At 36.8% G+C, this 27958-nt stretch overlaps 1 protein-coding gene across 11 annotated transcripts in view; it reads left to right on the top strand.

The window, feature by feature from the left end:
* The window catches only part of LOC118730016 (histone-lysine N-methyltransferase SETDB2), a 94372-nt gene that overhangs the window by 8953 nt on the left and 57461 nt on the right, over window positions 1–27958 (top strand). For 10 of the 11 annotated variants that reach the window (XR_006742942.1, XM_045588654.1, XM_045588652.1 and 7 more), the window contains 7 exons: window positions 5748–5873; window positions 7438–7503; window positions 15725–15821; window positions 19840–20403; window positions 24826–24942; window positions 25734–25903; window positions 27648–27858. Coding sequence is in view for 10 of the 11 variants with exons in the window: in XM_045588654.1 (XP_045444610.1) it covers window positions 5748–5873; window positions 7438–7503; window positions 15725–15821; window positions 19840–20403; window positions 24826–24942; window positions 25734–25903; window positions 27648–27858 (1351 nt within the window). In the remaining variant the exon portion in view is untranslated. The remainder of the gene's footprint in view (window positions 1–5747; window positions 5874–7437; window positions 7504–15724; window positions 15822–19839; window positions 20404–24825; window positions 24943–25733; window positions 25904–27647; window positions 27859–27958) is intronic. The other variant, XM_036457671.2, reaches the window with a different exon arrangement.

The raw sequence follows: 27958 nt of genomic DNA, 5'->3' as shown, positions 1-27958 counted from the left end.
AGCCTCAATAAAAGGGGATGGCAGGGCCAGAGCAGTTGTAGTTCTCCCACTAGAGTTGGACTACCGCCTGGCCCCCCAAATCGCCAAATTGAATTTTTTCAAGTCTCTTCATTTGTGTGCGGCCCTTCTCCAGAACCTGAACCTGAATTGGAACTCTTTCTACGCGGGCCGTGAAAGAGAGTCCTATAACAGACTTCACTTATTTCCAGTTATTTAGATCATTACCTTTTCCACCCAGTTCTTCAGGGAGATTGTCTATACATTTTTAATACAATTAGTTTCTCTTGTCACAGTCTACATTCCTTCCTTCCAGGGATCCCTAACCTCTTAAATGATATTCTAAAACTTGCATACATTAAAATCTACTCTTTGTGCTTTAAAGTTCTTTGGGTTTTGACAAATACATAGTGCCATTTATGTACCATTACAGTATTATATAGAATTATTTTAATGCCTTTTACATATGAATTTTTATGTGGAACATATAGTACTTATTTCACTGGACCATTATCTAGGACAGTGGTTCTTAAACTTTCTTTTGCTCTCAGGACTACTTTATACTTTTAAAAGTATTTAAAATCCCAAACAGCATTTGTTTATGTGAATAAACAGCTTTTGTTTATGTGTTCATATTTACTGTATTAGAAGTTTAAACCAAGACATTTCAAAATGTTAATCAAATTCTTCCCAGGTGGCTCAATTGGTTGGAACATTGTCCCAAACACCAAAAAGGTTGTGGGTTCAATTCTAAGTCAGGGCACATACCTAAGTTAGATCCCAGGTCAGAGCACATCACATATAGATGACAAGTGATCTATGTTTCTCTCTCACATCAGTTTCTCTTTTTCCCTTTCTCTTTCTAAAATCAATTTTAAAAAAACATAACTTTGGCCGAAACTGGTTTGGCTCAGTGGTAGAGCATCGGTCTGCGGACTGAAAGGTCCCAGGTTCGATTCCGTTCAGGGGCATGTACATTGGTTGGGGGCACATCCCTGGTGGGGGGTGTGCAAGAGGCAGCTGGTCGATGTTTCTCTCTCACCGACGTTTCTAGCTCTCTCTCTCTCTCCCTTCCTTCTCTCTGTAAAATATCAATAAAATATATTTAAAAAACAAAAACATAACTTTGGGTGAAGGTTAAAAGAAAAAAGTTAATTGGCTCTTTAAAAAATAATCAAACATGTTAACATGAATTGTATTTTTGTGAAAAATAAGCATTTTTAAAACAAAAATTAGACAATTGTTTTTCACTTTCATAAATTTTTAATAGTTGGCTTACTAGAAGAGAGATTCTCACATCTATTGCATTCAGTCTGTTCAAATATATTGCTTTGGCTAAAATGTGTAAAGAAAATGAAGCTTCACAAAGACAAGAAATTTTAAAAAAAGGAAGAATATTTTAATAGCCTTTCGATAATTGTGGATTTTTTTAAAAGTATGTTTTTATTGATTTTAGAGAGAGGAAAAGAGGGAAGGAGGGGGGGGGGAGAGAAACATTGATCTTTTACCTCCGCATGTCACTGATCAAAACCTGGGCATGTGCCTTGACCATGGACCAGCAACCTCAGTATTTGGGACAATGCTCAACCAACTGAGCCATACCAGCCTTCATTTCTGAAGGCAGGTAGCAGCAATGTTAGTATACTAATTTGATTTTCAATTCAAGTACCTGCTCCTGTATTTCTTGTTACTGTCTTCTAGCGACATATACTGAAATATTTGTTTTATTTATACTTTTAACCCTCAGCATGCATACAATGTACAAATAAGTAAAGGAGCAAGAAACTAAAATTGTTTATATTGTAGTAACCATCTATACAGTCTGCTGTTGAAATAAAAGTCAGTCAGATGTTTCTTTGTATGATACTCATTTAGTCTCTGTTCAAAAAGTTATCTGAATATTATTAACTGAATCTCTTAATCTCATTTATCAGAGAGGTTGGTTACCTCTTTTCTTAATATTACTGTGGTTAAATTTTCCATAGTTAGAAGACCAAGAAAAATGATCAAGAAGAGTGAGGAATAAGAGCCACTGAAATATGAGAAATAAATCTAGCAGTGTGAGATAATAAAGATATCATAAGGAACGATATATTAAAAACCTAGAACAAATACGAATTGCTTAGTTACATTTATTTATTTTGCAAGCAAATAGTTTCTGTATTTTCTGATTGGCTTTATTTTCTTATATTGTCAGTGTCCTCTTTTATTAATCTATTCCAAGACTAAGCATTTACCCTGTTCACTTTGTTTGTTAATCCTCACCCAAAGATATTTTTCTATTGATTTATAGAGAGAGAGGAAGTGGGGTGGCGGGGAGAGAAACAGAGAGACACATCAATTGGTTGCCTTCTGCATGCACCTCAACCAGGGCTGGGGATTGAGCCTGCAACTGAGGTATGTGCCCTTGACCGGAATCAAACCCAAGACCCTTCAGTCTTCAGGCTGATGCTCTAACACCCATAGTCACCAAACTGCGGCTGGTGAGCCACATGCGTCTCTTTGGCTCCTTGAGTGTGGCTCTTCCACAAAATAGCATGGCGTGGCAAGTCTATTTTGAAGTGGCGTTAGAAGAAGTTTAAGTTTAAAAAATTTGGCTCTCAAAAGAAATTTCAGTCGTTGTACTGATGATATTTGGCTCTGTTGACTAATGAATTTGCCGACCACTGCCAGTGAGCAAAACCGGCTAGTGTTATCCTGTTTACTTTTTAAATAATTTGTTGTACCTGCTTCCTGTCAGAATAATTTGGTATTATGTATTGCCATTTCCAACAGCTTTAAATGATAGTCATTGAAAAAAATTCATGTAAGTCTTGATTGCTGTCTTTCAGTATCACTGCTTGTTTTCTCAAGCTAGAGGATTATTATGCTACAGAAAGCTCTTTGTAAATACCTTTCAAAATCCTTTAAATGTCCACCTCAATAAAGATCAATCCCTAATATGAAGTTTGAGTCCTATCCATGAAAAAGAAACATGGTAACAATAGTTTGTTAAGTGCTTTTACAAAAAGTTTTGCCTAAAAGCAATGATTTTTGTTAGTTATCTATCAGTGAAAAACTTAATGATTTTAAGGATTCTGAGAAACCCTGCTTCAGAAAATATTTTCTCTACTTAGTGAATAGTCTCTAAAACTCCACACTTAAAGATTAATTGCTTTTGTCTAAGACTATACTCCCTGTTAAATTATATACAGTAATTTCTTGCTGTCCTGTGCTTATCTGTGTACATCAAACTCTGAGGTAGATGCTATTATTCCCATTTTACAGATGTAGTCACACACCTAATTAAGTGGCAGTGCTGGATTCAAACCCATATACATCTGAATTCCAAAGCACAGATTGTTAATCACTCCTGTTCTTCCACCTCCTTGCCCCTCAGTCTCCATGATTCCTTTTCTTGTACTCATCCCGTACATGTTGATGTTCTTCAGAAGACCCTCTTCTCATTCCCTACACGTTCTCCTTAATAGTCTACTCTGGCTTCAGCAAGCAGTTGTGTGTTATTGACTCCAAAGTTGTACATATGGACCAGATCTTACTCTGAAGCCTGTGTATCCATTTTACTCACCCTATTTGAATTTTTGATATGTGCCTCTACCTTAATTCCCTATCTAAATGAATACCAATAGTATACATATAGTTGCCTGAGTCAGAAACTTAGAAATCATTCTTGACTCTTCCCTCTTTTCTCTACCACATGAGTGACATAAACAAATTTAATCACATTATAAGATGTTTAAACCTCTTGAGTGGCTCTCTGCAGCCTTCTGTATAAAAATGAAGTTGCATGGCATTGTACACAAGGCCCTCCACGTGATGTCTCCTGCATGCCTCTACACCATTTCTCATCCCCTTTGTCTTCACGTTGTTTTCTATGTTGAAGCATTGTCTGAGTTGTACCAATGGGAATTAATGGTAGGCAGTCTTAGGTAGTACAAATGGTAACAGAAACAGCACCTCTCCTAAGGCTGGTGTGGCAGCAGCCCTAATTAGCCAGACATCTTTTATTGGCAAGGTGACTGCCAGTAAGAGTTAGTTAGGACCCTGAGACTTAGGCTAGTGAAGAGTCTCACTCCATGGCCAAACTTACAGGTTCTAGATTTTTAATTTTTATTAAGGAAAATGTGGCTTTTTGTAAGTTATCCTTTCCTCATGGCTTCTCAAGTGACCTTTCTAAAGTGCAGTTATTCCTCTTTTGCTTAAGTCCCCATTAATTAATTTTAACATTTTATAAATACATTTTAAGATATTTTCGTTACTTATAAATCTGTTTTAAGTGAGATTTTGCTTTTGCCAATTTATTTTAACTGCCTTTCTCATATTCTTGTTTTTAACTTTGAAAGGATTATTTCTCTAGCAGGTTTCTAAGGGGTTAGTTTGCTGGGCATATGAAATTTTGGATTGTCTATATAACTTCATAAAAACTTTTAAACATTTTTTTTTATTATTTTAAAGTAGTATAAAAGGTATTTTCTTTTGAAATCTTTTTTAAAAATTTTTATTTTCAGAGAAGAAGGGAGAGGGAGAGATAGATCAATGATGAGAGAGAATCATTAATCGGCTGCCTCCTGCTCACCCCCTGCTGGGGATCAAGCCCAAAACCTGACATATACCCTGAACAGGAATTGAACCATAACCTCCTGGTTCATAGTTCAGTGTTCAAACACTGAGCAACACCAGCTCGATTATAAAAGTCATTTTTAAAAAGCATTATTTTTTTAAAAATATATTTCATTGATTTTTTACAGAGAGGAAGGGAGAGAGATAGTTAGAAACATCCATGAGAGAGTCATTGATCAGCAGCCTCTTGCACGCCCCCTACTGGGGCCGTGCCCGCAACCCAGGTACATGCCCTTGACCGGAATCGAACTCGGGACCCTTCAGTACACAGGCCAACGCTCTATCCACTGAGCCAAACCGGTTTTGGCTTAAAAAGCATTATTGTTGGGCATTTAATTATTTTAACAATTGTTGAGATGTTTTATTCTGAAACCATCTACCTCTATACTCAGTGGATGTTATATTCCTTAAAGTTTTTAAATTAATGTGTCTGTGAATGTCCACTACCACCCTTGAATGAGTTATTCCTTTTGTTTTCCAGTCAAGAAATAGTGTCACTAAAGTTATCAACATATTTAAGTTAGTAGAAACAAATGACATACTAGATCATATTCCTTGTATCTAGTTTTTTGTTAAGAAACAATTACCAAAATCACCTTCCTCAAAGAATGTGAAAGATAATTAAAACTTGATTTTATTTATAAACCAAACAGACTGTTTGTAACATATGCCATGGGAAAATTACAATCTATTAATATATTTTTATTGATTTCAGAGAGGCAGGGAGAGGGAGAGAGAAGACAGAAACATGAATGATGAGAGATAATCATTGATCGGCCACCTCCTGGGGATCGAGCCTGCAACCTGGGCATGTGCCGTTGACTGGAATCGAATCCGGGACCCTTCAGTCCGCAGGCTGATGATCTATCCACCTAGCCAAACCAGCCAGGGCCTTACAGTCTATTTTTTTAAATTTTTTTTTATTATTTATAAATTTGAGGGAGAGAGAGAAACATCAATTTGTTGTTCCACTTATGCATTCGTTAGTTGATAACCTGTATGTGCCCTGACTGGGGTTTGAACTCACAATCTTGACATATGGGGACAATACTCTAATGAACTGAGCTATCCAATCAGGGCTACAATTTATTTCTATTGAGGACTTAGACTACTCACTGATTTATACTTAGGGGATGCAAAAACTTTCTGGATGGAACTGGAGGATGATGGAAAAGTGGATATCATATTTGAGCAAGTGCAAAATGTGCTGCAGTCACTGAAGCAGAAGATCAAAAATGGGTCTGCCACAAATAAAGGTATGAAGCAATAAAAACTTAGTACATTTAATACTTAATATTACCTGTTGGCATACAGTATGATTCTATTTCCAGTAGTTTGTTTTAAAAGTCAAATTATTTCTGTTTTTAACAACATAACATCAGTTCTATTTGCTTTTTAGTATGTCTGCTTCTATAAAAACTTGCTTTTTACCATACCATGGCTATTTTGTAAAACTGGGGAAGATGCTTATTTTAAACTAGAGGCCCAGTGCACTAAATTCGTGCCTGGGGTCGGGGAGGGGTTCTTCAGCCTAACCTGCACCCTCACACAATCAGGGACCCCTTAGGGGATCTCTGACTGCCAGTTCTGGGACTGCTGGCTTCTGATCGCCTGCCTACCTGATCGCCCCTAACCAGTCTGCCTGCCTGGCTGATTGCCCCTAACCACCTCTGCCTCAGCCTCCGCTGCAGTGGCTTCTTCTGGAAGTATGTCTGGAATGACGTCCAGGTCATTTGGCTGTCCAGTCTAATTAGAATATTATGTTTTTATTAAGATAATAGCTACTGCATTTATGTCATTATCTCAGACTACCTATTATTACTCCCTACTCCCCATTTTTGTTTTCTCTTTTTATCTTTTCTTTGGGACGTGCATATTGCAGAAATAATATCTGCTTATTGTATATTTGGTATATGTAGCAAAAAACAAAAATTACCCATTATTCCATCATACAGTGACAACTAGTGTGTGTGTGTTTGTGTGTGTGTATATATATATAAATACATGTAACTGTATTTTGCCTCCTTTAAGCAGAATTTGCCTTACTAGTCTTCTGAAAACAAAACATGAATTCTACATAGGTACTCATTCAGTCATCCAAGGTTTTTGTTTTTTATTTATTTTTCTTCATCTCTGGTTGGTTGTAGTACAAAAAACTTTTATGTGGAAACCTCCACATTCCATCAGGACATACGATTTTCAAGCAGATTTTCCCCAGACTATTTTTTCTCAGACTATTCTGAATACTTTTGGGTGTTCTTATAACATTAATTTATTATGTGCTTGTCAAAAAAATAGTACTGTTAAAATGAAAAATTTTAACACATTGCGGACAGATCACGAGAATTCTTGCTTCATATTACACAGTGTGTTACAAAGTATCATACTTTAAAAAGATATTAACTTGTAAGAATGTAGTAAATAACTACAAAATGCAATGGATATTTAATTGTAAAGCGTGTCTTTAACATTTATGTAAAACTTTTTTTTTTTTTTTGTACTCATTCAATAGAAACTTATCTGGCCACTTGGTAAAGCTAGCAATAAAACTACTGGTTCATATTCCAGCCCCATTCCTTTATGGACTGATATACCTAGATTTGAATGCAATACCACTTCCTAGCGAAATAACCTAAAATAAATAGCTTAACCTCTAAACTTCCGTTTCTTTCTCTCTAGTACAAATACTCGTAAGAACCTAAGGAGTTGTGAAGATTAAATGAGATAAAATATGTAAATTGTTTAGCACAGTAGCTGGGACCTTGAATAAAGGTGATGCTGCTGCTGATAGCTTTCATTCTTTTTTCCTTTCCTTAACAGAGTACGTTCAAGCAATGATTCTAGTGAAAGAAGCAACTATAAATAACAATTTAACATTGATAAAAGGTATGTACATTTTTAATTCCAATCTAGAGTATTCTCTGTTTTTTTTCTTGATCTGAAGCAGGCCCACCTAATTATGTCAGGCTAACTAAACTATATAAATCAGTTTTGTTTCTCTATTAAATGAAAATTCCTACCCACCCAGATAAAGGAAATGCACACTCTACAAAGCCTCCTAGGGAAGGCATGAACAAATGTATCTCTTCTTCATAAAAGAAGATATAAGAAAGGCAAATAAAATTTTAAGACTCCAGCCGAAACCAGTTTGGCTCAGTGGTAGAGCGTTGGCCTGTGGACTGAAAGGTCCCAGGTTTGATTCCGGTCAGGGGCATGTACATTGGTTGCGGGCACATCCCCATTTGGGGGTGTGCAAGAGGCGGCTGGTCGATGTTTCTCTCTCATCGACATTTCTAGCTCTCTATCTCTTTCCCTTCCTCTCTGTAAAAAATCAATAAAATATATTAAAAGAAAAAAAATTTTAAGACTCCAAACCACCAAAAACCAGCTTTGTGTGAAGAAAACTACTAGGAAGGAATATTCTGGTATAGATAAATAGGTGGGAAAGTTTTTAATTCCTAGATTATTATTAGACTGTCAGTCTTGAAGACTATAAACAAATTTATGTTATAGCTAACCAAAAATAATACCAGGATTAGAGAAAGAAATATTAAAAGTCACTTTATTAGAATCACTATCTTATAAATATATGAAAATATATCCTATTTATATACTATAAATCTTAGTCTGTTCCTGATTTGCTAAAGTGTTGGGGAAGCACATTTATTAGATGTGAATTACTATTAAATATTATCAGTAAATTATAATTTTAACTGCTGCAATTTGGAGCCTTAGGTTTTAAATCTCTGAAAATATAACCCAGCATCATCAGTATATTTTAAAGAAATCTTTTGTTGCTCAAAAGTATTCTCAATTTTAGTACTAACATATTTTTATAATAATCTACACAAAAGAGAAACATGAAAATTGACTGTACCTCCGCTGTGCCCAACAGCCAATCAGGGTGAGTGTACAGATTAACTCAAAAAAGATCAGCATCTCACCCAGGCTGGCCACCACCCCAGCAGGGACCTCCACCCTGAAGGGGGTGTGGCCAGCCTGACAGTGGCCCTCAGCCCCTCACCCAGGCTGGCCACACACCTCCAGCGGGTGCCCTCACCTCATGGGGGTGTGGCCAGCCTGCAAACCACCACAGGCCCCTTGCCCAGGTTCCCCCACATCCCAAGGGAACCCCCACCCTGATCTGGGACACCCTTCAGGGCAAACCAGTTGGCCCCAACCCATACACTAGGCCTCTATCTATACTAATAATCTATGCTAATAGAAGAGTTATATGCTAATTAGACTGGGAGACCTTCTGGCGTCCTTCTGGACAAAGCCATGATGGCAGGGCCGAGGTAGAGGCAGCTAGAGACCGAGAGGAGGGAAGTTGTGGGTGATCAGGTCAGGGTGGGATGGCAGTTGTGAGATCAGGCTGGTAGGGGGCAGGGCCATTGGGGGTAAGACCAGCAGGGGAGCCAGTTGAGGGCAAGCAGACATAAGTGCCGGTCAGTTGGAGATAATCAGGCCGGCGGGGGGGGGGGGGGTTGAAGTGAGCAGGCCATGGGGGGGTGAGGGGGGGACACACACAGTTGGGGGCAAGCACACTGGCACGGGAGGCAGTTGGGGGTGATCAGGCTGGCAGGCATTTGGGGCAAGCAGAACTGGCGGGGGGGGGGGGGCAGTTGGGGGTGAGCAGGTCGGCAGGCAGAGTGGTTGGGGCAATCAGGCAGGCAGGCAGGCAGGTGAGTACTTAGGAGCCAGCAGTCCCGGCTTTTCATTGCCCGTTTAGGCCCGATCCCTGTAAACCGGCAGTAGGACATCCTTCGAGGGGGTCCCAGATTAGAAAGGATGCAGGCCGGGGTGAGGGACACCCCCTCCCAATGCCCGGACTTTGTGCTGGGCAACTAGTAAATTCTATATGAAAACAGCCTTTCGCAGTATCCTTCAGGTGCACTTGGAATCAGCACACCCTTAAAGGATTACAATAATTTTGAAGAAAAGCTTCTAAATACAGGAGATGTTTAGATAACTAAATTTAAACATTATTTTTTTTATTTCGGAGACAATTTATTTCCCATTAAAAGAAAGAAAGTGGCCCTGGTGGCTCAGTTGGTGTCGTTTCATATAACAAAAGTTTGTGGGTTCCATTCCTGGTCAGGGTGCATACTTAGATTGTGGGTTCAGTCCCTGGTCAGGTTGTGTATGGAGGCAACCGATGGATGTTTCCTCTCTCTCCCTCCCTCCCCCTCCCCCTGCCCCTCCCCCTCTCCCTGCCCCTCCCCCTCTCCCTCCCTCCCCCTCTCTCTCTCTCTCTCGCTCTCCCTCCCTCGCTCTCTCTCGCTCGCTCTCTCCCTCTCTCTCTCTCTCCCCCCCCCCCCCCTCCCTGTCTCCTTTCCTTCCTCCCACTCTGTGTCTCTTCCTCACTCTCTAAAATCAGTTTTTAAAAATAGCATATTCTTGGGTGGGGATTAATTAAAAAAGAAAGTTGGGTTTTTGTTTTGGTTCTTTAAAAGTAGTAATTTTGTCAATAGAGATGCTGAATATTGTCATTTAATATTTTTAGTAGTTTATCTGAGTTATAATGAACTTAATAAAAATAAACTTATTAATATAAAAGTATGTGTTTGCCAGTGGTAAAGCACTGTTTTTAAGTAAGTGGGGAGTTATATAATTGACATTTAAAATTTTTTTTAAATTTATCTTTATTGTTACAGGTGTCCCCATTCCTTTTCCCTATTGACTACCCTCCTCCCCACTCCTGACCCCTCCCCAGCCTTCACCCCACTATTGTCTGTGTCCATGGGTTATGCATATATGTATATAATCTCTTTGGTTGATTTCTCCCTTCCCTCTGAGGCTCCTCAGTCTGTTGCATGCTTCCATGTCTTTGAATCTATTTTATTTGTCAGTTTATTTTATTCATTAGATTTCACATGTAAGTGAGATCATGTGAAACTTGTCTTTGACTGACTGACTTATTTCACTTAGCATAATGCTCTCTAGGTCCCTCCATGCTGTCTCAAGGGGTAAGAGATCCCTCTTTTTTTACAGCTGCATAGTATTCCATTGTGTAAATGTGCCACTATATTTTTTATCCATTCATCTACTAATAGGCACTTGAGCAATTTCCATAACTTAGATTTTATAAATAAATTTGTTATGAACATAGGGGTGCATATATTCTTTTCTAATTGGCGCTTCCAGCTTCTTAGGTTATATTCCTAGAAGTGGGATCACTGGGTCAAACAGCAGTTCCATATTTAATTTTTTGAAGAAACTCACACACTATTTTATAGTGGCTCTACCAGTCTACATTTCCACCAGCAGTGTACTAAGGGTTCCTTTTCTCCACATCCTCACCAGTACTTGTTTGTTGATTTGTTAATGGTAGTCATTCTGGCAGATCTGAGGTGGTACCTCATTGTTGTTTTAATTTGCATCTCATGATTAGTGACATTGAGCATTTTTTCATGTATCTCTTAGCCATTTGTATGTCCTTCTTGGAGAAATAAATGCCTGTTTAGGTCTTCTGCCCATTTTTGTTTGGGTTGTTTGTCTTCTCGTTGAGTTGTATGAGTACTTTATATATATATTGTTTGTTTGTTTTTAATATACCGGTATTTTTTAATTGATTTCAGAGAGGAAAAGGGAGAAGAAGAGAGAAATAGAAATATCAATGATGAGAGAGAATCATTGATCAGCTGCCTCCTATACACCCCATACTGGGGATCGAGCCTGCAACCCAGACATGTACCCTGACCAGGACTTCTGGTTCATAGGTCGGTCATTGCTCAACCACTGACCCACATCAGCTGGACATTTTGGATATTAACCCCTTATCAAATGTATCAGTGGCGCTGAAGCTGGTTTGGCTCAGTGGTAGAGTGTTGGCCTGCAGACTGAAAGGCCCCAGGTTCGATTCTGGTCAAGTACATGTACCTGGGTTGGGGGTACATCCCCCGTAGAGAGTGTGCAGGAGGCAGCTGATCAATGTTTTTCTCTCATCGATGTTTCTAACTCTATCCCTCTCTTCCTCTCTGTAAAAACTCAATAAATATATCAAAAAAATGTATTAGTGGCAAATATGTTCTTTCATACAATGGGTTCCCTTTTCATTTTGATGCTGATTTCTTTTGCTGTGCAGAAGCTTTTTATTTTGATATAGTCTCATTTGTTTACTTTTCCCTTTGTTTCTCTTGCCTAGGCTTTGATTCAGTGAAAATTTTGCTACTTGCCATTTCTTATATTTTGCTTCCTATGTTTTCTACAAGGATTTTTATAGTTTCACAACTCACGTTTACAGCTTTTTTCTGTTTTGAGTTTATTCTTTTATATGGTGTAAGTTGGTAGCCTAGTTTCCTTTTTTTTTTTTTTTTTTTATATATGTATCTGTTCATTTATCCTAACACTATTTAAGAGACTGTCTTTACTCCAGTGTATTTTCAAGCCTCCTTCATTTACTAGTATTAGTTGAGCTTAATGGCTTGGGTTGATTTTTTTGTTCTGTTCTGTTCCATTGATCTATATACCTGTTCTTGTGCCAGTATCGGATTGTTTTGATTAGTGTGTGATCCCTCCAACTTTGTGTTGTTTTTTTTCTCAAGAAATTGCTTTAGCTATTGAAGATCTTTTTTTGTTTCCATATAAATGGGAGTGTTTGATCTAGATCTATGAAACATGCTGTTGGTATTTTAATAAGGATTGCATTGAATCTATACACTGAGTGGCCAGATTATCTCTGAATGCATAATAATCTGGCCACTCAGTGTATATCCTATATAATAAAAGGCTAATATGCAAACTGTCCCCTCAACCAGTTCAACCAGCAGGCAGGCCGGCCAATGGCCCACGACCCCTCCCCCTGGCCAGGCTGCCTGGACCCCACCCATGCATTAATTCTTGTGTTCAGAGATCATAATAATCTGGCCACTCAGTGTAGATTGTTTGGGTAGCATGTAAATTTTAATGATACTAATTCTACCAGTCCATGAACATGATATATTGTTCCACTCATTTATATCTTCTTTTTCAACATTCTATAATTGTCTGGGTATAAGTCTTTTATCTCCTTGGTTGAGTTTATTCCTAAGTATCTTAATTTTTTTTATTACACTGGTAAATAAGATTTTTTTTTCCATTTCTCTTTCTGAGAGTTCATTATTGGTGTATAAAAATGCCAACAAATTCTGGGTATTAATTTTGTATCCTGCTGTATTGCCAAAAAAGTACTTTTTGGTGAAGTCTTTAGGGTTTTCTATGTATAATATTATGTAATCTGCGAATAATGACTGTTTTACATCCTTCTTTCCAATTTGGATGCCTTTTTCTCTTCTTGTCTGATTGCTGTGGCTAGGACTTACAGTACTATCCTATATAATAAAGAGGTAATATGCAAATTAACCCTTATGTCCTTGCTGCTCCCATGTAGTCAAAGATGGAAGGGAGGGCAGTTGCAACCAGACTGGCAGGGGAGGGCCGTTAGAAGCAACCAGGCTGGCAGGGGAAGGCAATAGGGGGTTACTGGGCCAGCAGAGGAGGGTAGTTGGGGCGATCGAGCTGGCAGGGGAGCAGTTAGGAATTGATCAGGCTGGCACAGGAGTGGTTAGGGGGCAATCCGGCAGGCAGGCAGGTGAGCGGTTGGGAGCCAGCAGTCCCAGATTGTGAAGGGAATGTCCCAGATTGGAGAGGGTTCAGGCTAGGTTGAGGAACACACATACCCCCCCCCCCACCTCCCCCAGTGCATGAATTTTATGCACAGGGTCTCTAGTGTTGAGTAAAAGCTGTGAAAGCAGACAGTCTTGTGTGTTCCTGTTTTTAGGGAAAGTAGTTTTTGCCCGTTGATTATGAAGTTGGTTGTAGATTTGTTATATATATTGTAGTAAATACAAGGATTAACAATTTTCTAGCAATAAAATTTCATGTTAGTATTTTAAAAAATACTGAGACTGGGCCCTGGCTCGTTTGGCTCAGTGGATAGAGTGTTAGCCTGTGGACTGAAGATTCGGGTCCCAGGTTCAATTCTCAGCAAAATTGATCCTCAGTCGGGAGCATGCAGGAGGCATCTGATCAATGATTCTCTCTCATTTTTGATATTTCTATCTCTCTCTTCCTCTCCCTTTCTCTCTGAAAATCAATAAAATATATTTTTTAAAATATAAACAAGCAAACAAACAAACAAAAAAACTGAGACTGGGGAGAAACAAAATGATTTGGTATTTAGATCAAAACAAGCCATCCAAGATCCAGCCTATACTCCAATTACCTTTATTTTCCTTGCTTGTGTATAATAAGCTGTAAATATTTGCTGTGTCCTTATACAAAGGATTAGATATTTTCTTGAAATAAATTACTAATTCTCCTTTACCACTTAACTAATGATTAATTTTAAACCTCCATGTTTTTTAGTAAACCTTATTTCTAACTATACTTATGTGCATTTGTCTATTCATATTTGTTAACGTTGGTTTACACTAACTCATGCAAAGAAGTTTTCTGTTAAAATTAGAAATTCTTAATTTGTAAAACTTATTTATTTTTGATCAGTTATAGCTCACTTCAACTATCATATTTTTTAAAAATATTTTATTGATTTTTTTTTTTTTTTTTTTTTTTTTTTAGAGAGGAAGAGAGAGAAATACAGAGTTAGAAACATAGATGAGAGAGAAACATTGATCAGCTGCCACCTGCACACCCCCTACTGGGGATGTGCCCGCAACCAAGGTACATGTCCTTGACTAGAATCGAACCTGAGAACCTTCAGTCCACAGGCCGACTGAACAAAACTCAACTATCAGATTTTAAACTTATTTTATTTACCTAGATAATTAAAGAGGGATATTTGTTTTTCAATGGGCCAAGGAATGACCTTGGATTATAACCTAATCTTTTATGGACTTAAATTTTTTTTTCTGTTTTATAAGACTGGTTTGCACTAAAGGACAGCGTAAGCTGATAATCCAAGGCAGGATGAGAAATCTTTTTTTTTTCTTTTTTTTTAATATATTTTATTGATTTTTTACAGAGAGGAAAGGAGAGAGAGAGAGAGAGAGAGAGGGAGAGAGAGAGAGAGAGAAACGTCGATGAAAGAGAAATATCGACCAGCTGCCTCTTGCACACCCCCCACCAGGGATGTGCCCGCAACCAATGTACATGCCCCTGACTGGAAACGAACTTGGGACCTTTCAGTCCGCAGACCGACGCTATACCACTGAGCCCAACCGGTTTCGGCTCATTTTTTTTCTTAAGGTTTATCATTGTGTAGGAAAAAGTGCATTAAAAAAAAACAAAAAAAAAAACAACCAACCTCTTTAAACCAAACTAATAGAATATTCCACCATTTTTCACAATAAGAACTGGAAAACTAATTTATTTCATTAAATACACAGTTATGTCTATATTACAATCATGTTAGAGAGTAAGAATAGATGAGATAAAGAAAGAGACAAAAAACAAAATTAAGCCAAAATCTGTTTGGCTCAGTGGATAGAGCGTCAGCCTGCAGACTGAAAGGTCCCAGGTTCGATTCTAGTCAAGGGCATGTACCTTGGTTGCGGGCACATCCCCAGTAGGGGGTGTGCAGGAGGCAGCTGATGGATGTTTCTCTTTCATTGATGTTTCTAACTCTCTAGACCTCTCCCTTCCTCTCTGTAAAAAATCAATAAAATATATATTTTTTTAAATTTAGTGCAGAAAGATATAGGAGAGATGAAGAGAAATATAAAAAGATGAATGGAAAGACAAAAATAGGTACCCAAATATCCTATTCAATTCCCCCTATAAAATAGGTAAAACAATGAGAAAAGAAAAGATACATATAGGCTTTCTTTATTTGTAATATTTTTATAAAGCCTTATGTTATTTTTCTATACAATACAAGCAGAAGTAGGTTGATTTAAGGTTGATTAAAATTCAGATAAAGATCAAACTAGAGTTTTCTAGATTAGAAATCTCTTTTATCCTATCTTTTATTTCATCCTATTTTATTTTCTTGTTTTTAAAAATATTTACACTTAACTTTTTGGCTCAATCTTGATGCCTTAATATGTCTGCAGATTTAAAGGCTCCGTATATCTCTAATTAATAAAGATATTACTTAGATATTATTGTGAATGATTTTTAAATTGGTGTACTTGTTATTCATGTTTTTATTTTTATTTTTATGTAGATCATAAATCTTTGACAGAGAATGAACAGGAAAACAAATCAGCTTCATTGCCATCTACATCATATGAAGATTTTATTCCAAAAGACTGTACAGTTCTGTATGTATATCTGTTTAATTTAATTTTGTTGTTAATAGTGTTGCTCCCAGAAAGAGATTTACTCTTGCTACTCATTTTACAAGAGTAGATAGAATATATTTAAAAAGATTCCTACTAAAAGCATTAAAAGTTGTAAATTTTAGCATTTTAGGTAGGATAAAATTTCATGAGTCTCTTAATAGTTTATTTACTTTTAATATCCTTAGATAATCAAGTCTTTTAATAAAATTTAGCTTAGGATGTCTTTGTATATTATTATATTGAAATCTACCAAATTGGTTTTTGTTTTTTTAACCAGAAATTTGTTTTTCCTGGATTATTTCTGTTAAAGTGGAGTATTGAAAAGGGTCAAAAGTATTTCTGTCAGTATCAGTTCAGGTTTTAAAATGCATAATAGCGCTAAATTAGTATCAGAAATTTTATAAGAATAAGCTAAATTTTTCTGACCTTTTCTTTATTTAAAATGTTTTTATTGACTTTTTGAAGAAGGAAGAGGCAGAGAGAGGAAAAAAACATTGATGAGAGAGAAACACTGATCAGCTGCTCCTGCATGGCCTCCACTGGGGATCAAGCCCTCAACCAGGAATCAAACTGGCAATTTCTTATTGCATTGGTTGATGCTCCACCACTGAACTACGCCAGCTGGGCTGACCTTTTCTTCTTTAACCACTAATTTCAGGATAGATTCCTCAGCAGAATTCCTTAGTAGAATTCTCAAGAAATCTGACACTCTGACATTTAGTCTTTATTTTTAGTAGGTAATGCCTGTGTTAAAACTTTCAAGTACTAGTTAAAGGAAAGTTTCTGAAAATATTCTGTAGGGAACAGAATTTCAAAAAATGAAGAAGTGTCTTTAGAAAGTAAGTTATTAAGTTGATTGCCCTTCAGCTACATAGTAAAGTAACAAAAAAAGTTATCCATACAGAATTCTTTTTTTTCCAGTGTTTATGAAAGGTGTATATTAACACTGTTGCATATGATTTGCATTTACAAATATTAGACACTAGAGGCCCAATGCACAAAATTTGTGCATAGGATGGGAAGGTGACCCTCAGTCCAGCCTGCACCCTCTCCAATCTGGGACCCTCAGTGGGATCAGGCCTAAATGGGCAGCCAGACATCCCTCTCACAATCCAGGAATGCTGGCTTCCAACTGCTCGCCTGCCTGCCTTCCTGATTGCTCCTAACCACTTCTACCAGTCTGATCACCCCCTAACCACTCCTATGCCAGCCTGATTGATGCCTAACTGCTCCCCTGCCAGCTTGTTTGCCCCCAGCTTCCTTCCTCTGTCAGTCTGGTCACCCCTAACCGCCCTCCCCTGCAGGGTTGATCACCCCAACTGCCCTCCCTAGCAGGCCTGGTCCCTCTCAACTGTCCTCCCCTGCTGGCCGTCTTGTGTCCACATGGGGGCAGGATCTTTGACCACATTGGGACAGCCATCTTGTGTGTCGGAGTGATGGTCAATCTGCATATTACTCTTTTATTAGATAGGATAGAGGCCTGGTACATGGGTGGGGGCTGGCTGGTTTGCCGTGAAGGATGTTCTGGATCAGGGTGGGGGTTCCCTTGGGGTGTGGGGTGGCCTGGAGGAGGAGCCTGTGGTGATTTGCAGGCCAGTCATGCCTCCTAGCGACCAAGCAGAGGCCCTGGATTCTGGAATTTATTTACCTTCTACAATTGAAACTTTGTAGCCTGGAGCAGAGCCCAGCCTCCTGCTTGTTCCATGGCTGCAGCCATTTCTGTTGGGGTTCATCTATCTTCTATAATTGAAACTTTGTATCCTAGAGTGGAGGCCTAAGCAGGCCAGAGCAAGTGGAAAGCTTGGCTTCCTCTGTTGCTAGGGGCAACCCTAGCCTGCTCTCTTCAGCTCTGTAGCTGCCACCATTTTTCTTGGGATTTATCTTTTATAATTGAAACTTTGTATCCTTGAGTGAAGTCCTAGGCCGGCCAGAGTGTGGAAAGCTTGGCTTCCTCTATTGCTGGAAAACCCAAGCCTCTCAACTGCTCTCTGTGGCTGCAGCCATCTTGGTTAGGGTTAATTTGCATAGTCACTCTGATTGGCTGGTGAGTGTAGTGGAGTGATGGTTAATTTGCATATTACTCTTTTGGTAGGTAGGGTATCATTGCAGTTTGAGTCTAAAAGGTCATCAAAAACTCAGAGAAAGCTACGTTCATAGTTTTAAAACACTTGAACTGGACATTTCAATAGTTGAATTCACGTTTTATTACCTTTTAAAAAAGTTAAGTCACTCATAATCACTAAATAGATTCTTATATAAATTGCCTCCAGACAAACTGTAACCCATCTAGATAATTTAGATAATTATATTTTAAGTTTAAATGCAGGAGTGGGTTTCATTCTTAAGTGTCCTATCCTAGTTTATCATAATCCTTTTAAATTTTTTAACTCTTATCTATTATATTTTCTTACTGCCGTGTTTCCCTGAAAATAAGACATCCTCCGAAAATAAGACCTACTTACAGGTTTCCTTCTGAGTGAAATAAAAAGCATTCCCCTGAAAATAAGGCCCCCCCCTAGGCTAAACATGAGAGATTTGATCCACTGATTCTGAAAGAAATGGAGTCACAAGAAATTCACCAGGAAATTCAGGAATTGGATTGTTATGATGATGTTCCAGAAGATGATGACATGATTGTCATTGAATAAATGAGTAAATTCTTGATACTGTAGAATTCACAGTTTATCTGGTTTGTGTTGACAACTACCGTACTACTGTACCGTATACAAGTAATAAATTTCCTGTATTTTCATTTAACAATAAATGTGTACCGTATTCTTCTTCATGGAAAAATAAGACATCCCCTGAAAATAAGACCTACTGCATCTTTGGGAGCAAAATTAATATAGTAAGACACTGTCTTATTTTCGGGAAAACAGGGAAGCTTTTCATCTAGCACAAATATTTAAGTAAGCTTTCTAGTCTTTATTGAAGTTAGAGACCTCTTTTCATTACTCTTCATAAAGAACTGTTCAACCAGTTGTGAATTTATTTACCTCTATCATTGTCCTGACTATGTTTCTCCTACTCATAAGACTATGAGAATCAGGATTCACTGCTGTAGCATTCTATATTATTATCAAACTTTATCAACCCTTATAAAAAAAAGTATGATTAGGTTTATTTGCACTTTTTTTTTTTTTTTTGTAAACCAGTCCATGTTGGCTTTTAAATCATAAGTGTTTCAATGTCACATGTCCTGATCCTCTCTTTTAGAATTGTTTAGGGATCAATATCAAGCTAACCATTCTGTACTTTCTGGACTGTTTTCTTTTTCATTATTTTTTTAAACTCTCATCTGAGGTTTTTTTTTCCATTTTTTTTTTTTTTTTTTTTTTAAGAAAGAGGGGAAGGGAGAGAGTGAAGGGGGGAGAGAGAAACATCAACGTGAGACACATCAATTGGTTGCCTTCCCCACGAGCCCTGGCAGGGACTGGGACAAACTGGCAACTCCTCTGTCTGCAGGCCGAAGCTCTAACAGCTGACCCAAACCGGCCAGGGCTGGAAGGTTCCCTTAAAAAAACAAAAAAAAGAAAAAAATTAGGGCAGTATTTTTCTATTTTTTATTTATATTTAAATTTTTGGTATTTAATTTATTTGGGTCTTGAGATTTAATTTATTTGGGTCTAGAATCTTAAATATGTTTAAATAAAGTAGCATTCTAGGACCCCTTTTAAACTGTCACAGACTTCAGTTTCTTTTCATTTTTGTCTGGTCTTTCCAACTTGAGGGCAGCAGCGATAGTTATAGGTAGAAAAGACAAAGGCAAAAAAAAAAAAAAAAAAGACAGGCAAATTGTTTTTGAGCCTTCCCTTCTCTCTTATCAGTTAATTTTATATGATCATTCCCCAACAGATTGTCTTGTTTCAAAGTAACTTGACTGAGATCTTTTCAGATGAAGGGATTAGGTTTAGGATTTTTTTCCTTAACCATTATGAATTCTAAGGGGATTTGTACTATAAATTTGAGATACTAATAAGTGATTAATTTTAAACAGATCTATAAAAAATGAGGAAATTACCCCTCCGGAAAATAAAGCTGCAGACATTAGAGAAAAAGAATCATCTTTGAATGTATCTTATAAAAGTCATGAATGCTCTGGTACCTGTCTGATGAAAGTGCTACTACCCTCCAAGGCAGAAAACCCTCTGCATCTACCAATTACGTGCCACTTCCAAAGACGACATGCAAAGACAAATTCTCATTCTTCAGCACTCCACGTGAGTTATAAAACCCCTTGTGGAAGGAGTCTACGAAACATGGAGGAAGTTTTTCGTTACCTGCTTGAGACAGAGTGTAACTTTTTATTTACAGATAACTTTTCGTTTAATACCTATGTTCAGTTGACTCGGAATTATCCAAAGCAAGAAGAAATTGTTTCTGTTCCTGATATTAGCAATGGAGTGGAATTGGTGCCCATTTCTTTCTGTAATGAAATTGACAGTAGAAAGCTTCCATACTTTAAGTACAGAAAGACTATGTGGCCACGAGCATATTATCTAAACAGCTTTTCCAACATGTTTACTGATTCATGTGACTGTTCTGAGGGCTGCATAGACATGTGAGTAGAATAATCTGACATTTTAAAAAAATCTTCTGAATATTAGGGGTACTTATTAAGTCCTGCTACATTATCAGTTTGTTTATCTAAAACTGTTGGCTAAGAATCTAAAATGGAAAAATGCACTTTCTCACTAGGAATGGGAAAGAAAATTCTTTACCAGTTATAGTAATTTGAAAATTATTTTCTCAAGGTGAGTATTTTCTTTAAGCTAGTATCAAAATCACAATTACAGTTAATGCCATGTAACAGTGCCAGACACTGTGACAATTGTTTTACATTTTCTTATTTACCGTATTTTTCGGACCATAAGATGCACTTTTTTTCCCCCAGAAGTGGGGGGAAAAAGTCCCTGCGTCTTATGGTCCAAATATAGCCTACACATATACTTTTAAAAAAAAGTTTTTTTACTTGCCTGGCTCTGTGTGGTCTCTGTGTGCTTGCCCTGCTCTAAAATGGTTCTAAATGCTGCTGTTTACTTTACAGGGTTGACTGCATGTGTTTATGACTGTGATGTTGGGTTTTAATGCACATAAAATATTTTAGGACACTATTTGTTTCAGAATCTTTTTTTCTTTATTTCCCTTCTCTAAAAACTGGTGCGTCTTATGGTCCGAAAAATACGGTAATTCTCACAAAACTCCATGAAGTAGTAATGTTATTTTCATGTCAGAAATGAGGAAATTGAGAAACCAATTGTAAGATCATAGGGCAAGCAAATTAAAGAGCTACAATATTAATCCATGCTTTTAACCACCATATGTTATGTTTTATTTTTACAAATCATTTCTTTGCAATTTTCTAGGAAGATAATGGTGCTTATAATTAGCACTCTCTCGATCATAACATTGACATTCCATTAAAACAATGAAAACATGTTCTAATATCTTAGGACTTTGAAATCATTTTGTTTTATGGGTGTGTAATATACATGATTTTGTGATTATCTATGCAAATTGGGATGACACCACATAACAACCAATCAGGATGGGGGCGAGGCTGCAGCGGAAACTCTCAGCATGCCTGCAGCAGAGGGCCGAAGGGTGCAGAGAGGAAGGGAGAGCAGATAGGCAGTTAGGGTGATCAGGCCAAGATGAGAGAACAGATAGGCAGTTAGGGGGATCAGGCCAGGAGGTAGGCCTGTAATGCTATGAACTTTCCTCCAGGACTATTTTTGCCCTGTCGCATAAGTTTTGGGTGGTTATATGTTAATTTTCATTTGTTTTCAGAAAGTTTTAAATTTCTTGCTTGATCTCATTAGTAACCCATTCATTGCTTAATAACATCTTATTTAGCCTCCTGTATTTAAGTGTTTTTGTATTATATCAATCTTCTTGAATTTGTTTAGACTTGTTTGTGCCCTAACATGTGGTATATCTTTGAGGATGTTCCATGTGCACTTGAGAATGTGTATCTGTTGCTTTGGGGTGAAGTGTTCTGTAAATATCGGTTAGACCCATCTGATCTAGTGTGCCATTTAAGGTCTCTGTTTTCTTGTTAATTTTTTATCTAGATCTATCCAGTGAAGATCTACCAGTGGCGTGTTAAATTCCCCCACTATGACTGTTTTGCTGTTGATCTCTCCCTTAAAGTCCATCAAGAGTTTTTTTTAATATACTTGGGCTCCTATATAGGCTGCATATATGTTTATAAGGGTTATATTTTCTTGTTGAATAATTCCCTTCAGTATTATGAAGTGGCCTACTTTGTCTCTTATTATGGCCTTTATTTTGTCTGATACGCATTTTGCAACTCCAGTTTGTTGTTTTTTTCCTTTTCATTTGCATGGAATATATTTTCCCATCCCTTCACTGTCAGTTTATCTTTGAGGTGGTCCCAAGTTTCACTTCTGTTTAAAAATAAGTTTGTTTGTTTTAAACTTTGCCTCTAGGTATAACCCAACTATATCTGTCTAAACTCAATCTCTTTCAATGCTAGGAAAAAAAACTGCCTGTTCGACAGTGTTTACGCTATAGTCAGTTTAAGGGACTTTTTAAAAAAGAATAACTTGGCTATATGTAATTTTAGAAGCTACAGCATTAAGCTGGACCGAATCCAGTCACAGCACACATAGGCATTTAGGACAATGAAGGCAGTTTGAGTCACAACAAATGACAAAATTCACATCTGAAGAATCGGAGATAAATGTGTAGAATTTGATTGAAAAGACTTTACAATAGCTATGTTTAATGTGTCTAAAAAGCTAAAATATTAGCATCTATGAGACAAGAAAAGGGGATTTTATTTTTAATGGCTTATATGAAGAAGAACCATTGGCAATATGGAAAATAAAACATGGTCACTGAAATAAAAACTGAAATAGGTGTACTATATGTTTGCATTGGTATAGTTGGAGAAATAATTGGTGAATTGCATGGCAAAAACTAAGATCTCTCAGAATGTAAAGAGATAAAGATATGGGGAAAATAAGTTACATGTTAAAAAATATGGAGGGTAAAATGAAAAACTGCAGAATACATATGTAGTGAAGAAAAGGACAACACTCAAATAATAGCTGAGAATTTTCCAAATTGAAAAAAGACAGGAATCCTCGGAGTCAAAAAGCCTCCAAAAATAAGATAAACCTAAAAATATTGATGCAACTTAAAAAGTATCTAGGTTAAAGAGTAAATTTTAAAAACTCAGAAAAAAGGACAAACTGACAGCATACTTTTCATCAGAAAATAATAGAACAAAAAAGAGAGAGAGAGAGAGAGAGAGAGATTAGCTTAAATTACTGAAGGAGAATAAATATAAAATTAGAATTCCATACCAAGTCATTTTTCAGGGAGAGTAGGGTGTTTAAACCATGACATAGCAGTTGAAGAAGTAATAGTACTTTTCATTTTAAGTTATATCCAGTCTATTGTTTTATCAGGAGCATTGTTTTCCAAGCTATAGAGTTAGTGGCATGTAAAATCATTTAAGGGGTTATAACTAGCTTTTTAAAAATTAAATAGTACAAAAAGATACCCAAGTGCATTCCATATGATAAGGGTAAAGTTGCATGCCACCATTGTTGCAGTTTATTCACCTGCACACTTATATACCGTATTTTTCGGACCATAAGGCGCACTTTTTTCCCCCCAGAAGTGGGGGGAAAAAGTCCTTGCGTCTTATGGTCCAAATATAGCCTATACATATACTTTAAAAAAAAAGTTTTTTACTTGCCCGGCTCTGTGTGGTCTCTGTGTGCTTGCCCGGCTCTAAAATGATTCTAAATGCTGCTGTTTACTTTACAGGGTTGACTACATGTGTTTATGACTGTGATGTTGGGTTTTAATGCACATAAAATATTTTAGGACACTATTTGTTTCAGAATCTTTTTTTCTTCATTTCCCTTCTCTAAAAACTGGTGCGTCTTATGGTCCGAAAAATACGGTAAATATGTATAATTATATAGGATCATGATGAAAATGTATTTGCTACCATGCGTCATAGTAAAAAACATAAACAGTGTGTATGTTTTAAATTATATTCATAGGAAAAAGAAGGACTAAACAAAATGATGACAGCTAATTCTATGTGGTAGAAATGTGAGTGTTAGTTATATTACTATTTGTATTTTTTTTTTGTACTTTTAAACTTTGCAAACAAAATCATATCAAAAAAGCATCTTTCGATTTCTACATCTGTAAAGAGAATTCAAATTAATGAATTTTTTAATTTTTTTTCTGTTGTAAACAGTAGCCACCACTCTTATGCGTGTATGTAAATACAGAAAAACACAGAAGAGAATCATCGAGGAAATGACCTCAAAGTCACTTGTTGAAAAAAGAAAAAAGGGATAAATCCAGAGAGTTTAACCAGCTCACCAGTAGTCACATACTCAGTTTACACCTGAAATATCCAGGTTCCTTACTCCCTATCAAATTATAAGTCTCTTGTCATGTTAGATAATCATTTAAATAGAATTTTTTTATGGTTGTAATTTTCTTATTTAGCAACATTAGAAAGAACAAATTAGTAACCAGATACCCAGTATCAACTTCCCTAATCTCTTTTCATGTCATTGGAAAGGAAGGTAACTTAAGGAATCTGCAAAACTATGTGCACTCTTTTGGGTTTGACACACATAAATTTATCCATTCTAAGGGAGTGTATCTGGGAGAGTATTCTCAAAAAAAACTTCTGCTGAACAGAAAATGAAAGGAATTCATTTTGAAAAGTTAAAGAGCACTTAAATAGTATTTATTTCATGAGCAGATAGGGCAGTTTACAATTATTTATAAACTCTTGGTAGATATTCTCTTTCAAAAAGTTCTATTTAAGGAAGAATTCCAGCTGTCCATGAGGCAAACAATTGTCCTAAATACAATTACATCCTTTACTATAACTTTTACACTTTAATCAAGACAGTCTCTTTACTTAACTTGGTGCTTTTTAAATTCTGACTTACCCATTCATTGCCTTCCTTTTTAGAACAAAATGTGCATGTCTTCAAATGACAGCAAGGAATGCTGAGATTTACTCCTTGACAAGAGATAAAATAGCCATTGGATATAAATATAAAAGACTACAGAGACATATACCTACTGGGTAATATATCTTAAGGATTTGTTGCAGGGTGTTTGTATCTTTGAAGGTGGATACTTTGTTATTGTGGTCTATAGTCTTATAGATGTTAAATCTTAATATTTTTGTACCAAAAATTTAAATTAAGGAATTAAAAATAACAAACCTGCATATTGTTTTTGGAAATGAAAGTCAGAGACCACACATGTATCATAAAGGGCATAATCAAAATATGCATCTGCTTTGAGTCTAGCTCTTGTCCCTCTAGAGTTAGCCTACTTGGGACAGCCTTTTCCTCATTAAGAAATATCCTAGAGATATTCGGAATTTTCACCATTTCAAGGTTGTTATTAAAAAACATGTTTCTTCCTAGACATTGTTTTCCCATACATTTACTTCTTAGACATTCCTAGACATTTTTAAAGAGCTGATATTTACTATGTGCCAGGTATTGTCCCAATAAACTTGACTCATATAATCTTCACGAAACAACCCTATGATATTTTATATACCTATCATATATATACTTGTGTGTGTGTATCTATAATATATAGATATTATATATCATATATTATATATACTATCATATAATCCCCATTTTAAATATGGAAAGTGAAAGCACAGACATGTTAAATAACTCATCCAGGATCACACAGCTAGTAAATGCTGGATCTGTGATGGGAACTTAGGCAGTTTAGCTTTAGGAAACTTCCTTCACACTTAGTCTGTGATTATTAGTGAGGTAATGCTATAAAGTGCGTTTTGTTTTAAGTTAGGATGCCTGATTGATTTTCCCTTGGATGTTTTATTGACAGCATTTATGAATGCAGCCTGTTGTGCAAGTGTAACCGACAGATGTGTCAAAACCGAGTTGTTCAGCATGGACTTCAAGTGAGGCTACAGGTGTTCAAAACTGAGAAGAAGGGATGGGGGGTACGCTGCCTCGATGACATTGACAGAGGGACATTTGTTTGCACTTACTCAGGTAAAGCAAGGGTTTATTTTCAAATTACTTAGAGTAAAATCTACACTTCTGAATTTCCATTTTACTATACAGGGCCATTGAGTTCTTATAGCAAGGATAAGATGAATAATATAGAGGAGGAACATCAGAGGAAGGAAAGTGACTGGGAAATTGAATTCTAAAGGAAGAGATGCAGGTACCAGATGTTTCAGAAAGGCTCAGAGATAAAATTTGAATTATTGTGTGAGGCGCATTTTTTATTTTTTTATTTTGTTTTCATGGCTACAAATGTTTTGGAGTAAGATAGAAAACTTTTTAAATAGGAAAACTAAATCACTGAATTATCAATGAAAAACTACCTTATTCAATGTTTTGAGCTATTAGAATTTAATAAGGTAATTTTGTAATAAATACCTACATGTGGTGATTTAGGCAGTGACTTTAGGCAGCATACTCCATTTCAGAAGCCCTAGAGAGTTTCCCACATTCTGCGCAGAACTTCGCAAACCAGGGTGTTACAGTTATGCAGTTACTGACTCTTTAGCTCCACAAGCCCCAGGCCAGACATGTCAGTCTCCAGTATTCTTTTCTTTCTTTTTTTTTTTTTTTTTAATATCCTTGGGTAAGGACTTTTTTACAGAGAGGAAGGGAGAGGGATAGAGAGCTAGAAACATCCATGAGAGAGAAACATCGACCAGCCGCCTCTTGCACACACACCCCTGGGGATGCGCCCATAACCAACGCACATGCCCTTGACCGGAATCGAACCTGGGACCCTTCAGTCCACAGGCCAACACTCTATCCACTAAGCCAAACCGGTTTCGGCAGTCTCCAGTATTCTTGATTAATTATTCCAGAATGTCAGCAAAGATCCTTACTCTATTTACCAGGAAATGAGAGTTAAGGAAATGTGGCTCTAGAGCCAGTCTAAAGGAAATGTGCTGGACTGAGTATTTACAACTAGGAGCAGGGACCGTAGCAGCCTCTCATTTGAATTTCCAGGTTCACTTCACTGAGGGCAGTAATTAGCAGAATTCAAAGAAGTCACACTTGGATCCTTGTCACATACTACTCTATAGACATAAAATATAGCTAGATGGTTGTTTCTCATATTTCTCAAAATAACTTTGACGAAAGTCTGATGCCTATATATAAAATGCCAAATATTATGCAGGAAGAATTGTCTTTATCTGCTTAGAAAATGCAACTAAGGAATCTCTGATCCCACTACTAACTTTGATTGGTAATTGTAATTTTGATTCCCTGGGAGGGGGGCGGGAAACAAACTTGAGACTAAGATTTTAATGTTACACTGAGACTTATTATGAGAACAATAGGCACATATTACTACAGATTTAAATAGGTAACTTTATAAAAAGTATTGATGTTAAATGATAAAGCATTTTTAACTAAAGTTGTAGAGTTCACTGCTCTAATTTTCTAGAATGCTTTCTGATTTATATTTTTATTTTATATTATTATAGCTGAATCTTTTCTCTTTCATGTTATACCAAAACAGATAAGTGTTGTTGTTTTTTTAAATGTACTATATTTTTTCATATACTGGAAGATATAAAATTTCTTACTGGTCTCTTATTATTTCTTGCAAAGATTTTTCTGGGACATGAATGTGTTTATCTTCATTCTAAAAATAAGATACACCTCACAGGGTTCTTTAGTAATGGAGCATAATAGAGCGCCCTTTTGTTGCTTAGCAATTATTATATTATTTTCTGTCTTGCTAAACTCCCTTACTTTCTGCTAGGAAGATTACTAAGTAGATCTAACACTGAGAAACATGATACTATTGGTGAAAATAGAAAAGAAGACAATATTATTAAAAACGTGTTTTCAAAAAAGAGGAAAATAGAAGTTGCAGATTGTGAAGTTGAAGTTATCCCTTTAAAATTGGAAACACATCCTAGAAGTGCTAAGACTGAAGAATGTCCACCTAATAATCCAAAAGAGCCTGTTACGTAAGTAAGATCTTAGGAACCCAATTAAAAATTGATCTGTATTGTTCAAGAGTGGTTGTTCGGTTGCCTGTCCCTCCCTCCCTCCCTCCCTCCCTCCCTC

Source organism: Pipistrellus kuhlii, unplaced genomic scaffold (genome assembly GCF_014108245.1).
Source record: "Pipistrellus kuhlii isolate mPipKuh1 unplaced genomic scaffold, mPipKuh1.p scaffold_m20_p_3, whole genome shotgun sequence".
Lineage (NCBI taxonomy): Eukaryota > Metazoa > Chordata > Mammalia > Chiroptera > Vespertilionidae > Pipistrellus > Pipistrellus kuhlii.
The sequence above is the reverse complement of the archived record's forward strand: the minus strand, read 5'-3'. Positions and strand labels throughout refer to the sequence as shown.